This window comes from Chrysochloris asiatica, unplaced genomic scaffold (genome assembly GCF_000296735.1).
Source record: "Chrysochloris asiatica unplaced genomic scaffold, ChrAsi1.0 scaffold00330, whole genome shotgun sequence".
Lineage (NCBI taxonomy): Eukaryota > Metazoa > Chordata > Mammalia > Afrosoricida > Chrysochloridae > Chrysochloris > Chrysochloris asiatica.
In genome coordinates, this window is record NW_006408848.1 from 1,902,603 (window position 1) to 1,918,111 (window position 15,509).

Sequence of the window (15,509 nt, forward strand, 5' to 3'; positions counted from 1 at the left end):
TTTGCATAATAACTTGGCCTTTGGAACGTAACCATGTCTATAAATAAGGAGTGGACATACATTAATATAAATACAGAACTTTACAGTTGCAGCAAGTAAGGATTGCTATTATGCACTCTGTACTAGCATTGTGGTCAACTTAACTTTCTTCTTTTAATAAAAACAGATCTTTACTTCTTGCTGATCTTGATAAAGAAGAAAAGGAAAAAGACTGGTATTATGCTCAACTTCAGAATCTCACTAAAAGAATAGATAGTCTTCCTTTAACTGAAAATGTAAGTAACTTACCAGTATGATCACTTACATAACTAACAATTTAATTTAGAGTCCTTAGACCTACAAGTTTTCTGGGTGGTACTAAACTACTAATGGGAAGTCTGGCAGTTAAAATCCACTCAGAGGTGCCTCAAAAGAAAAACCTGGAGATTTACTTCCAAAAGATCACAGCCATTGGTAAAATGAAGCGTTCATTGTTTTACTCTGAAATGTACAAGGTCTCCAGCTCGACAGCAGCTGGTTTTTATGATCTACAGAATGCTATTCGGCATCAGACCTATATCACACACAGTTTTCTGTTTACATATTGTTATTGTTAAGTGCTGTCAAGTCGGTTCTGACTCATAGCGACTCTGTATAGGGTTTCCAAGGAGCTATTGGTTAGATTTGAACCACCAGCCTTGAGGTTGGCAGTCCAGTGCTTATCCTACATTATAATTAGGTACTGTCAAGTTGGTTCCAACTCATAATCACCCTGTGCACAACAGAATGAAATGTCCAGTCCTGCGCCATCCTCATGATTGTTGTTATGTATGAGTCCATTGTTGCTTCCACTATGTTGGTCCATCTTGTTGGGGATCTTCCTCTTTTTCTCTCATCCTCATTTTACCGAGCATGATGGTCTTTTTCAGGGTTGGTTCCTCTGTGCAAAATATGAGAGACAAAGTCTCACCATCCTCGCTTCTAAGAAGCGTTCTGACTATACTTCAAGAGAGATTGGTTTGTTCTTCTAACAGTCCATGGTGCTTTCAGTATTCTTCGTCAAGACCGTAATTCAAATGGATCAATCCTTCTCCAGTCTTTATTATTCATTGTTTCACTTTCACATTTATATGTGGTGCCTGAAAACATCTTGGCTTTGGTCAGGTACACCTTAGTATTCAAACTGACATCTTTGCTCTTTAACAATACATAGGCCTTTTGTAGCAGATTTACCTAATGCAGTACATCATTTGATTTCTTGACTGCTACTTCCATAAGCATTGATTGTGGATCCAAGCAAATGGAAGTCTTTGACAACTCCAATCTTTTCTCCATTTGTCATGTTACTTATTGGTTCAGTTGTGAGGATTTGCATTTTATTTACAACCTGTGATATGCAGATCAAAGACTACAGCATTAAGTATGAATTGCACCTCAGTTTAAAAAAAGCTAAATTCTCACAAGTGGACTTAAAAATAACATCATGAAAAACGGAGAAAAGGTTCAAGTTGTGAAGACTATTTTGCTTGGGTCCACAATCAGCACTTTCAGACACAGCAGTCAAGATATGCAGATCTCCATTATGCAGATCTCCAAAAGACCTCTTTAAAGTGTTAAAGAATAAAGATTTGACTTTAAGGAATAAGGTGTGCCTGAACCAAGCCATGGTATTTTCATTTGCCTCATATGCATGCCAGTGTTGGACAGTGCATAAGGAAGAACTCAGAAGAATCAGTGCATTTGAATTCTGGTATTTGTGAAGAATACTGAAGGCCCCATGGGCTGCCAGAAGAACAAACAATTCTGTCTTGAAAGAAGTAAGACCAGAATGCCTCTTAGAAGCGAGGATGGCGAGATTTCATCTCTCATACTTTAGGCATGTTGTCAGGAGCAACCAATCCCTGGAGAAGGATATCATGTTTGGTAAAGTGGAGGTGTAGCGAAAAAGAGGGAAGAGGCTCCATTAGATGCATTAACACAGTGGCAGCAACAGTGGGCTCAAGCATAACAACAATTGATAAGGACATCACAGGACCTGGCAGTAATTTTCTATGTTCATATTAATATGTAGGGTTTTCTTGTGGCAAATAGATTTGTAATAAAATATTTGCTAAATCAGTATTTTTTTACATGTGTAATTCAGTGACGTTAATCCCATTTTGAGTCCTGGTGTGCAGCCGTTAGAATAAGCACTGGCTCACAAGTTCGGTTTGAACTGCATAGTCAATAACAGTTCAAACCCACCAGCCGTTCCTTGGAAACAGGGTCTCTATGTGTCATGAATGACTTGACGGCACTTAATGACAACCATCACATTTATCTGGTTCAACTATCACTACAACCCATTGTTCGTAACAGAAATTTAGTGTTTTAGTCAATGAGTCCAACTTGTCTCTTCCTCCCTCCCTCCCACCTCTGGTAACTGTTAATAAACTCAGATCTCTGTATACTTGCCTATTCTAGATATTTTATATAAGTGAGATCATACAGTATGATCTTTTCATAAATATGGTAGAATTCTGTAATAATTAACAGTAGTACCTTTTCAAGGAAGAATAATCATAAGGGAACTGAACTTAGGCTTACCATATCTAGACCAATTATATATTTTACATGAAATAGTCTCATTTGCTTAAAGACTTATGTGACTGTGGGGCAGTACAAGTGTTTTAATTCTGTGTTTCACATCACGGACCCAGAGTGAGCATAGCACCTGTAACAAGTTTTAAGACTCTTTGGAATAAAAAGGAATATAAAAATAATAAATAATATTTAAAAGCCATGTGCCGTCAATTACATATTTGCGTATTCATTTTCTTTTTGTTATTTTATGCCTTTTTGCTTTACTGAAGCAGACAGACACTAATGAGATACTAAATTTGTATTGTATTTGTGGTTTTAGTTTTCTTTGCAAACAGATATGACCAGAAGACAATTGGAATATGAAGCAAGGCAAATAAGAGTTGCAATGGAAGAACAACTAGGTACCTGCCAGGATATGGAAAAACGAGCACAGGTAACTTATTTATTTTGAAATTAAAAATAGCACCAGCTAGGGAAGAGCTATTAGAAGTGAATTACAGCTCTAGTAACATTGATTTAAAAGATACTTTTAACCGTATTTTCACTCAGGTACTATTAACAAAATAAAAATAATTTACCCTGGCTGTTGTTCTGTCTCCACCATATCTCATTTCACCTGACACTATTCTGTTTTACCCTGGAATTAGAAGAAGGAGTAAGAGTTAGATACTGGTATATTGGTAGCTGATGAGTAACTTTAGTTCTGCTTGAGACCTTTACTCTTTGTTGTCTTAAGTATATGTAATGACATTCAGAATATTTCGCTGTTCTTCAAGTTGTGTACTTAAAAAAAAAAAGAAAGAAAAAGAAAAGAAAATCAGAAGCCCTAGTTCAAGGAAATTAGAAAGGAAGTACATAAAGAGAACATTACTGGAATAAATGAGCTGACTTAAGTTGGAGAACAACTCCCATATTTCTATCCTCAACTAATGTCAAGAAAGAATAGTAACAAGCTTTGGTATTTTTCAAGTATTTCCATATATTATTTTATATATGAATTTATATATTTAAATCTCAGTACCATAGAAGAAGAAGAGCTAGAACTGGAATTCATCTGATCTCAGAATCTGAGCAGGGTCAGGCCTGATTAGTATTTGGAAGGGAGACCACCTGGGAATACTGGGTGCTGTACACTTTAAACCACTACACATCTGTCACTTGGTTGTATTGTGGTGGCTTGTGTGTTACTGTGATGCTGTACGCCATGGCACCTGTATTTTAAATAACAGCAGGGTCACCCATGATCGACAGGTTTCAGCAGAGCTTCTAGACTAGAACTCAGAAGAAGGAGGGGTGGGACTGTACACTAAAAACATTATGAATAGTACCAGAATATTGTCAGGTAGACATCTGGAAGATGAGCCCCTCAGGTTGTAAGACATTCAAAATACGACTAGTAAAGAGTTGTCTCCTCAAAATGGAGTTGACCATGATGATGTGAATGGGGTAAAGCTTTTGGGACCTTCATTTGCTGATGGGGCACAACTCAAAATGAGGAGAAACAGCTGTAAACATCTATTAGTAATTTGCATATGGAATACATGAGGTTGTCATACAATTTAGGAAAATTGAAAGTTGTCAAAAATTAAATGGAACATATAAATACTGATATCTTAGGCATTAGTAAGCTGAAATATTGGCAATTTTGCTGACAATCCTATGGTTTACTATGCTATGAATGACAAACTGAAGAGGAATAGCATAGCATTCAAGATCAGAAAGAACATTCAACATATAACTTGAAGTGTAGTACAGTCTGTGAGAGGATAATATACATATGCTTACAAGGAAAACCACTTGATACCACTGTTACTCAAATGTACACACTAACTTCTAAAGCCAGTGATGATGAAACTGAAGAATTGTACCAGCTTCTTCATTCTGAAGTTGATCAAACATGCAATCATGATGTATAGATAATTACTGGTAATTGGAATGCAAAGGTTGGAAACAGAGAAAAGGAGCAGTTATTAGAAAATACAGTCTTGGTGACAGAAATGATTCTGGAGATCACATGATAAAATTTTATAAGACCAATAACTTCTTTATTACATATACCTTTATCAAACAGCATAAAAGATGATAATTACAGATGGACCTCACCAGATAGAATATACAGAAATCAAAGTGACTGCATCTTTGGGAAGAAACTGTGGAAAAGCTCAATATCATTAACCAAAACAAGGCCAGGGCGAACAGTAGAACAGACCATCAATTTCTTATGTACAAGTTCAGGCTGAATCTGAAGAAAATTAAAACAAGTACACAAGGGCCAAAATAGGACCTTGAACATATCCTACCTGAATTTAGAAGGCCGTCTTAGGAGCAGATTTGATGCATTAGACAATGATGACCAAAGACCAGAAGAGTTGTGGGGTGAAGTCAAAAACATCATATAGGAAGAAAGCAAAAGGTCATTAAGAAGACAAAAGAGCAAAATGAATGTTAGTTAGAAGAGATTCAAATTTGCTTTCCAGCATTGTTGTTGTTAAGTGCCGTCAAGTCAGATATTTTATTGGAGTCCTTGTTTGGCACTGTAGGGTAAGCATTGGACTGGTATCTGCAGGATTCGTGGTTCCTCAGACATGCTTTGAGGGTCATATGAGTTGGAACCAACTCGATGGCACTTCACCACCACCAATATTTTATTATATGCGTATGCCACATTTTATGTACCCGCTCATATGTTGATGCACCTTTTGTTTCCACAGTTTGGCTGTTGTAAAAAGTGCTGCAATAAATATTGTTGTTTGTATATCTGTTCATGGTGCTACTTTCAAGTCTCTTGGGTATATACTTGTAGTGGAATAACTGGACCATATTTTTACTTTTTGAAGAACTGCTGAACTGTTTTCCACACCGGCTGTACCCTTTTACATTTCTACCAGCAAAGTATGGGGGATTCTGTTTCTTTACAAAACCTATTGTTTTACTTTATACTTTTAAAATTACTAACAAAGAATATTTTACACTCCGTAAAATTTAGTCTTTAGCACTAATGTTGTTGCTTCTTAAACATAACGTATATATGCTTGAGTATGGTGATAGACTAACATGATACTTAAATGTCAATACCATGATGTATGTCATGCTGTTGTTCTTGTTGTCAAATGACATCAAGTAAGTTTTGATTCATAATGACCCTGTAATAGGCTTTCCAAGGAGTGGCTGGTAGATTTGAAACACTGATCTTGTGTTAGCAGTCAAGTGCTTATCCTATGTCATGCCTATTATTGTCACATAATAGGCACAGGGCTTGATAGTAAGTTATTATATGAATAGAATGTATATATAATATTTTTATTTTTCTCATGTTCCTCTTTTTACTTCCCATACAGATGGATTAAGGGCTTAAATACCAAAAGTAAAACTTCAAAACTTTCAGGAGAAAATATACATTAATATCTTTCTGATATTATGGTAGGAAAGGATTCCTTAAACAATACATAAAGTGCTAATTATAGAAGAAAGGATTAATAAATTTGACTGTATTAAATTAAGAATTTATCTTTATTTGGTACCTAAAGAAAGTGAAAAAGTCAAGTTAAAACTTGGGAAGGAGACATTTACCACAATCCTAGAAAAATGATTAACTTGAGACTTTTCATGGACATTTTGTTCAGATATTTGATGATGAAGCAATTTTTATGTTGTTACAGAGTATAGCATTCTTCATGTTGGGTAGTAAATATTCTAAGAAAATCTTATTCCATATTTTGATAATTGACAAACATTCATTTATTTTGGATGTGGCGAAATGCAAGTTAAGGTTAAAGATACCCTGTAACTAAGAAGAAAATGCAAACAACAGAAATATTTGTAGTGTATCTAACAAGGAGTTAATATCACTAATATACAAGGAATATCATCTGTAAGTACATTGAAAGCAAGACAGCTAAAAAGCAAAACAGAAGATATGAACATGTTCATCACAAAATTATGCAAATGGTTAATAAACAATTGAGAAAAGATTTTTAAATGTCACTAGTATCTGGAAAATGTAACAAAATAAAGCACTTTGCGGGGAGAGGAGTGTATTCAGACTGGGGAAACTTTACATTTTTATGATAATGCAATATTGGTGAGAGACCTGGTGTAGCACTGTAGGATAAACACAGTACTGCTACCATTTAAACCCACCAGCTGCTCTCGGAAACTCTGTACAACAGGGTCACTGTGAGTTGAAACCAACTTGATGGCACACAACAACAGTATTGGTGAGGGTGTGGGAGGAGAAGCACTGAACTACACCGTTGTCCTAAACTTAAATTGCTATATTGTGGAGGACACGGATACTTAACTGTAAAAATTAAAATGCCTATGCCTTCTGATTCATGAATTCTGTAGGATTCTAGAAATATGTCCTATAGAAATATTTACTGTAGGACATAAAACTATAGGTAAATACTATATGATAATCATTGCAGCATTATTTTTGCAATGTACAGAACATCAGTCTGTCATTGGTGGTTATGTGCCATGGAGTCGGTTCCAACTCATAGTGACCCTATACAGGGTTTCCGAGGCTATAAATCTTTATGGGAGCAGAAAGCCTCATCTTTCTCCCACAGAACAGCTGGTAGTTTCAAACTGCTGACCTTAAGGTTCGCAGCTCAATTTGTAAGGGAATTATTAAATAAGTAGTGAGTGTGATGTTGTTATTAGGTGCCATTGAGTCAGTTCCAACTCATAACAACCCGATGGACAACAGAGCATCCTCACAATTATTACGTTTGAACCCATGTTTGCTACCACTGGTTGGGCATCTTCCTCTTTTTCACTTACCGTCCACTTTACCAAGGGTGATGGCCTTCCCAAAGGACTAGTCCCTTCTGACAGCTTGTCTAAAAAATGAGAGAAGAAGTCTAACCATCCTCGCTTCTAAGAGGCATTCTGGCTATACTTCTTTGAAGATAGATTTGCTTGTTCTTCTGGCAGTCCATGGTACTTTCAGTATTCTTCTCTAACAACATAACTCAATTCCATCAATTATTCTATGGTCTTCCTTATTGATTGTCCAACTTTTACATGGATATGAAGCTATTGAAAATACCATGGTCAGTTGAACCATAGTCCTCAAACTACTATCTTTGCTCTTGAACACTTTAAAAGAGTTCTTGTACAGAAGATTTACACAATGTGATACGTCTTATGTTTTCTTGACTGCTGCTTCCATGAGTATTGATTGTAGATCCAAGCCAAATGAAGTTTTTGGCAACTTCTATCTTTTCTCCATTTATCATGCTGTCTAAATAACAAAAAAAATAAATATGGTCTAGTTGTGAGGATTTATGTTTTCTTTACACTGAGGTACAATCCATACTGAATGCTTCAGTCTTTGATCTTCATCAGTGAGTATTTTGGAATCCTGGTGTGGCACTGTAGGATATAGCACAGGTCTGCAAAGTAGGCTTGAACCACAAGGTTGGCTGTTCAAACCCACCTGCTACTCCTATACAAGGTCACTATAAATTGGAACCAACTTGATGGCAATTAACAACAAATATTTTAAGTCTTCTTTGCTTTCAGCAAGCAAGGTGTTATCATCTACATATTGAGGTGGTTATTGAATCTTTCTCCAGTGCTGATGCCATGTTCTTCTTCATATAAACTAGCTTCTAGAATTACTTGCTTGGCATAAAGATTGAATAATTATGGTGAAAGAATACAACCCTGGCGCACATCTTTCCTAATTTTAAGCCTTTCAGTATGCCTTTGTTCTGTTCAAACGACTGCTGCTTGGTATATATATATATATACAGGTTCTTTATGAACATAATTGTTTTAGTATACCCATTTGTCACATTTTTATCCATAGCTTGTCATGATGCTCAGTAAAAAACTTTTGTGTAGTCAGTGGAGCACAGGTTAACATTTTTCTGGTATTTCTGCTTTCAGCCAAGATCCATCTGACCTCAGCAGTGATAACCCCTACCCTAGTTCCTCACCCTCTTCAGAACCTGGCTTGAATTTTGGAAGTTCCCTAATATGTATTGTTGTACCCATATTTTAATTATTTTAAGCAAAATTGTATCTGCATGTGATATTAATGATAGTGTGATGGTTTTCGCTTTCTGTGTCACCCCTCTGTGGAATTGGCACAATTATGGGTCTCTTCCAATTTATTCACCACATGGCTGTCTTCCAAATTTCTTAGCATGCATGAGTGAGTGCCTCCAGTGCTGCATTAACTTGTGGAAATATTTCAATTGGTATTCCATCAGTCTCTGATGTGGCACTGTGGATTAATGAGCTGGATTCAAGATTGATTTGAACTGCAAAGTCAGCAGTTAAAGCTCACCTGCTCCTGGAAACCCTATACAGAGTTGCTATGAGTTGAAACTGACTCAGTGGCATTTAACGACAACAACAAAGGGAAACAGGTTAATATCCCTAAAAATATTAGAATTCGTATAAATTAATAAAAAGTTAACACTCAACTGTCAATCCATATTTTGATGATGTGTGTGTTGCTGTGATGCTGGAAGCTATGCCACTGGTTTGTAAATACCAGGAGGGTCAGGTTTCAACAAAGTTTCAAGACTAAAGGTAGGAAGAAGGAGAGGTGGATTACTTCTGCATGTTTAGACACTGAAAACCTTATGAATAGCAGGGGAATATTGTCAACTATAGTACCAGAAGGTGAAAACATAAATAGTAGCAGAACATTGTCAGATATAATGCCAGAAGATGAGCCCCACAGGTTGGAAGGCACTCAAAATGCATCTTGGAAGAGCTGTCTCCTCAAAGTGGTGGTAGTTGTATGCTACTGAGTCAGTTCTCACTCTTAGTGACACTCTGTATAGTGTTTTCAAGGCTATAAATCTTTACGGGAGCAGAAAACCTCATCTTTCTTCTGCCAAGCAGCTGGTAGATTCGAACTGCTGACCTTGGCAGTTACCAGCCCAACTTGTAACCCACTACGCTACCAGAACTCCTTCTCAAAGTAGATTAGACCATAATGACATGAATGGAGCAAAGCTTTACCTACTTAATAAAGCTTTATTAAATAGAGAAATTATTTTTAATTTTACAACTTTAAGTATCATGACAAACAACTTAGTTGTAATGTTAGAAAAAAATAATTGACCTTGATTTGTCATTAGTATGTTAATATTCATGCATTTCTACTGGTAGCAGACAAGCATTCTGGGATGTTGTTCTTCAACACTTAGGTTTCAGTTACTCCCAGGGGCTGACTTTTTCCTTCATCCCAAAGGAAAGGGCACCCTTAAAGTTCATTTGTCTGTAGCAAAATGAGGAACAGGAAGTGTGCAAGGCCAGTGCCACAAACTGCACTATGAAAGGGCCAAGAAAAGCATGGGCAGTGACTCTCAAGGTCGAGCAACAGTGACGAACAACAAATGTCAGCTTAGTGAAAACTGAAAGTCCTTCAGATTTTTGCTTATGCAGATTAATACTAACAAGAGCAAAGATGCCACTACAGGTCATCAAAGGAGAGAAACGATTGCATCAACAAAATATAAGGAGTTGTTTGCTTATGCTTTAAGTAATGACCTTTTGCAAAACTGTCAAGTCTCTGAAGAAGTTGGGAGAGGAGAGCCTGCAGTGGAGAGAAACCAGGACTGGAGTGGTCAACAGAAGGTTATTAATTAAAAAAGAATAAGACAAAGTTTGCAGAAAGCAACCAAAGGTTAACTAACGGTATTTCTATGGAGTCATCACCAGGTGGTGGAAGGTAAAGAACAAAGACCCCACAAAGGTTTCCACAGAGTAGATACAAGATTCCAATGTCTGTTCCACAGCAGGCAGAATTAGAGGAACTTAAACTGCAGATCAACTTCAGCGACTTAGATCATGTGTGCGACTTACTTTGAAAATCAGGGAAAAAATGAAATATTTTAAATTTTCTTAAAAATTGAACTGCTTGTTTTTTGTTTTTTTAAGTTTTTGTACGTATGAAGAAAATTTTAATAGTTGATCCATGATGATAATACTAATATGCTTTGGAGAGAAATGAGGTCTTACTCTAAACTTGAAGACAAGTTTTTCTGTCCTCATTATTATTCTGTTTGACTTAACTTAAATGATTTTATGAAACTGGATTTCACATATTATTAACTGAATGATACTGTGTTGCGCAAATTGAATAATCTAGTTTATTGTATTTATTGTTGACTTAGCATTATCTCAAGTTTTGAATAAAACTGGTTTGCATTTTATGTATATGTGTGTGTGTGTATACGCACATGCATTTCTGTCTGCTCACATAAGAATGGTTTGACATAACTCTGATCTATTAAATGATAGCCATAGTATGATTATTTATATAATGCTTTTAATGAAGATATATCTAATTTGTCTATATATTTTATTTTAGCGAAGAGTAGCCAGAATTCAACAAATAGAGAAAGACATACTTTGTATACGACAGCTTTTGCAGTCCCAAGCAACAGAAGCAGAGGTTAGTAAATTGTCTTGTTTGCAAGTATATTTTCCAAGAAAAGAACATGCATATAATTAATGTATTATAATTGAAATATGCATCTGTTCTGCTAAAGTTACTTTATAACTTATGTATGGGTTGCAACCTTATGTAAAGAAAACAAAAATCCTCACCACTGGACCAGTAAATATCATGATAAACAGAGGAAATATTGAAGTTGTCAAAGACTTCATTTTGCTCTGATCAAACCATCAACACTCAAGGAAGCAGCAGTCAAGAAATAAAACACCATATTGCACTGGGTAAATCTGCTGCACAAGACCGCTTTTTTAAAGTGTTAAACAGCAAAGATGTCAGTTTGAAGATTAAGATGCACCTGACCCAAGCCATGGTGTTTTCAGTAACTTCATACGCATGTGAAAGTTGAAAAGTGAATACAGAAGATCTTAAAGAATTGATGCATTTGAGTTTTGGTGTTAGAGGAGAACATTAAAAGTACTGTGGACTGCCAAAAGAACTAACAAATCTGTGTTGGAAGAAATACAGCCAGAATGTCCTTAGAAACCAAGATAGCCAGCCTTCATATCTCATTCTTTGGACATATTATCAGGAGGGACTAGTCCCTGGAGAAGGACATCATGCTTGGTAAAGTAGAGGGTCAATGAGAAAGAGGAAGACCCCACTCCACCCCACCCCAATGAGATAGATGGGCAAAGTGGTAGTAGTAATGGACCCAAGCGTGGCAACAATTGTGAGGTTGGTGCAGGACTGGGTAGTATTTTGTTCTATTGTGCATTGGGTAGCTATGAGTTGGTACCAACTTAACAGCACCTAACAACAACAACTTTTTTTAATGAAAAATAATAAATTACCAAAAAACCTTGGCAACTTTGATTTCTCGAGAACTTTTAAGCAGTTAAATTTTGTGGACCCATAAATATGTAAATGTTACTTTAGCTTATAATGTTTATATATCAGCAGATAAGTAACTTAATTTGGCTGTTACATCAGTTCTTACTATGGTCTGTATATTTCTCTGTATATGTATTTCTCTGTATGTAAACCATAGTAAGAATTGATCATACACATTTACCTGTGTTCACTTCACAAACTCTAAAAAGGCACACAAAAAAATCACAAAAGGTGAAAACAGTAAAATTTGGCATGCTGGAGAACCAGTAAACATATGGGAATTATTCAGATACTATACAGACTGCTGAGTCTTACTAAAAAGGTATGAAGCAGCCCAGTTTATGCTATGTAGCCCCAGAGGTCCTTTAGTTTGTTACATTAGGTACTTCCAAAAGTGAGGATTAAGGGCTAAAATCGGGAGAATTGATTCTGTGCTGAGAAGCAGATGGATTCTCCAGAACCTTCCCACAACTCTGCAGAGCTGCGGGATGGCTTTTTTCCGGTCCTCACAAAAGATGAGAAGTCTGTTTTGGAAAGAATATTTTTAAAAGACTTTGAATAAAGGTCAGCCTAGTGTGAGTTAAAGAAACCATGCATACTAAAAAATGAATCAAGTGAAAACTTACTTACTGGATACAAAAACTGTTACTGGCATTCACATTTATAATCACTATGCAAGGTTCTGTAAGCATCTTCTCTAAAAAATATGACTAGTCCAAGAAAAGAGACCAAAAGTTTTTCACTGGAGTGTCCCCCTCAGAAAACATCTGGGTAGAGCACCCTAACAGGGTAACTGTAGTTGACAAACTTGTTTTCTTAGATGTAGAGCTTCACTTAACTTTTCATAACCTGTTCTTAAATATAGGTGAACAGCTAGTGATCATCAGATATTTGAGGAAAGTTTCTAATAAGATAGATTTAATAGAAATATATTCTATGTGGTGGTGGTGGTGGTGGTGGTATGCCGTGGAGTCGGTTCCAACTCATACCCACCCTATATAGGGTTTCCGAGGCTATAAATTTTTATGGGTGCAGAAAACCTCCGCTTTCTCCTGCGGAACCACTGATAGTTTTGAACTGCTGATATTGAAATTAGCAGCCCGACGACACTGCCAGCGTTCCTTAGATTCTATGTAGGAAGAACAAAAAATGTTTGAAAACAAAAAAAAACTAGAATGAATATTCTCAGCTTGTTGTTGTTGGTAAGTGCTGTTAAGAAAAGATAATCATCCATAATGCAAGAAAAGGATAATATACAAAAGAAACATTAAAAGAATGAAAAGTTCTATTAAAAATATGATCACACAGTAAAAACTTGGTAAGTTAGAAAATAAATCTCTCAAAAAGGAGAATAAAAAGAAATGAAAGTTATGAAATAGGAATAAAAAGGTACAATCAGAAAATTATTCTAGGAGGACTTAACATCCAAATAATAAAAGAAATTCTACCAAGAGAATAGAGAAACCAAAGAGAAGAAATCATCATAGAAATAAGTGAAAATTTCCCATAATCAAAGAGCATAATTTTCTAAATAAAATGGTTTTTCCAGTTATCCAGCAGCAACACAGATGAAAACAATTCTAAACCAAGGTATATCATTATGAAATTTCAGATCACTGAAGAACAAAGAAGATCCGAAAACCAGAGGGAGGGAAAAACTAACACATAGTATCTGAACTACAAATGCCTTTATATCAGGCGGGGATGCTTCAAAAAGTTTGTGGAAAATGGAATGGAAGCCCCTCATATTTGTAAGCAACAACATTGGAAGTTGGGGAACCGTTTCTTAAAACTTATGCAAGACAGTTATTTTCAATTGACAAATTTACCTTTGGTCAAACTGCATATTAAATTTGAGAGTAGAATAACATTTTCAGATAGGCAAAAATAATATACTTTCCCTGTCTTCCGTGTATATTTCTCATGAACTTTTCTGGAGACTTTAGAGGGTGTTGTGTTGTTGTTATATGCGAACAAGTTGGTTCCAACTTATAGCAACCCTGTATAGGATTTTCAAGGAGCAGTTGTTGGGTTTGATCCTCTGGCCTTGCAGTTCAAACTGACCTTGCAGTCCAGTGCATTATCCTTCAGTGCCACACCAGGACTCCTTAGAGGGTGTACTCACACAAAATGAAGATGTGAAGCAAGGAAAATGAAGATTTGGGAAAACAGGGAGACAATTGCAAGAGAAAGATAATTTTCAGAATGAAGGAATAGGAGATCCTGTAACAAATGATATAGGGACAATTAAAATTCCAGGAGAGAAAAGTCCAAGAAGACAAATTATGGTGTGGTGCTGCAGTATAATGCACTGGACCTTGAGTTACAAAGTAGGTGGTTCAAACTCACTAGCCCCTCTTTGGAAACCCTATACAGGGTCGCTATGAATCAGAACCAGTGGCACATAACTACATCAATGGTGCTGGGTATTGAAAGACCATTTTATTGGAAAATTATGCCCCTTGAAAAGCAGTAGAATACCAAATGTGTTTTGATGTATTGAAAGGAAAAGAAATTTATATACGGGGGCAGAAACTGGAGATTAGATAGCCATGTTATTGTTGTTAGGTGCCATCGGGTTGGTACTGACTCATATCACAACAGAACGAAACACTGCCTGATCCTGGGCCAACCTCACAATTGTTGCCATGCTATATCCCACTGATGCTGCCACTTTGCCAATCCATCTCTCTGGGGGTCTTCCTCTTCTCTGACCTTCCACCTTACCAAACATGATATCCTTCTCCAACTATTGGTCCCTCCGAAGTATGAGAGACAGTGTTTGGCCATCCTGGTCTCCAAGGAGCACTCTGGCTGCACTTTTTCCAACACAGATCTGTTGGTTCTTTTAGATAGCCATAAGTACACAGAAAATCAAAGGAAACCAAAAAGTTAACCTTTAGCTCAACAGGGAACTAAAAGTTATAGAGGAAAGGTAAAGTAATCATAATGTATTGCTTGTCAGTGTTGACCGTCAACTTTAACCAACAAAGCCTTAGACCCTTGAAATGCCTTCCTGAGCACACTTCCCAAGCTTGGAATGGGCAGTGTAGACCAGTAAACTGAGCCCATGATTGACAGCCTTTACGATCTTCAACTTGACCTCATTGGACTTTACCAAGAGCCTTGATAGCCTCGGCAGATGCATCGATGACCTTGGCATTGTTGGCTTGCATCTTCTTCAGGCCCATCTTGTGCCTCTTGACAAAGTGCGTGTTCATCAGGAACTTGGGGTCCACTCCTTTAAGAAACTCATATAGTCGTGATCCAGGTTTTTTGATGCCATTTCTGTGCCATGACTGGTTATTCATGGCATGGTTCTCGGACTTGGCCATGTCAGCATCATTGCCTGCTGCTTCCAGTGCATCAGAGATCAGGAGAGCCTTCAGTTCAATTATTGTCCAATCTTTGCAGTCATGGCACTGTGGGCCAATGTGCTGGACTGCAAGGTCAGCTGTTCAGGCTCACCAGCCGCTCCTTGGAAACCCTATATAGAGTCTCTATTATTTGGAATTACTGTGAGACTACCTTACTTTTGCCTACCTAAAACTAATACTAGTTTACTGGTAGCGTAGTGGTTACGAATCAGGCTGCAAACCTTAAGGTCAGCGGTTCGAAACTACCAGCC

General features: G+C 36.8%; 1 protein-coding gene across 2 annotated transcripts in view; it reads left to right on the forward strand.

The window, feature by feature from the left end:
- APC (adenomatous polyposis coli) overlaps nucleotides 1-15,509 on the forward strand; it is a 219,452-nt gene that overhangs the window by 127,056 nt on the left and 76,887 nt on the right. Inside the window, exons 5-7 of one of the 2 annotated variants that reach the window (XM_006875510.1) lie at nucleotides 167-275; nucleotides 2,882-2,995; nucleotides 10,904-10,987. In XM_006875510.1, coding sequence (XP_006875572.1) covers nucleotides 167-275; nucleotides 2,882-2,995; nucleotides 10,904-10,987 — 307 coding nt within the window. The remainder of the gene's footprint in view (nucleotides 1-166; nucleotides 276-2,881; nucleotides 2,996-10,903; nucleotides 10,988-15,509) is intronic. The other variant, XM_006875511.1, reaches the window with a different exon arrangement.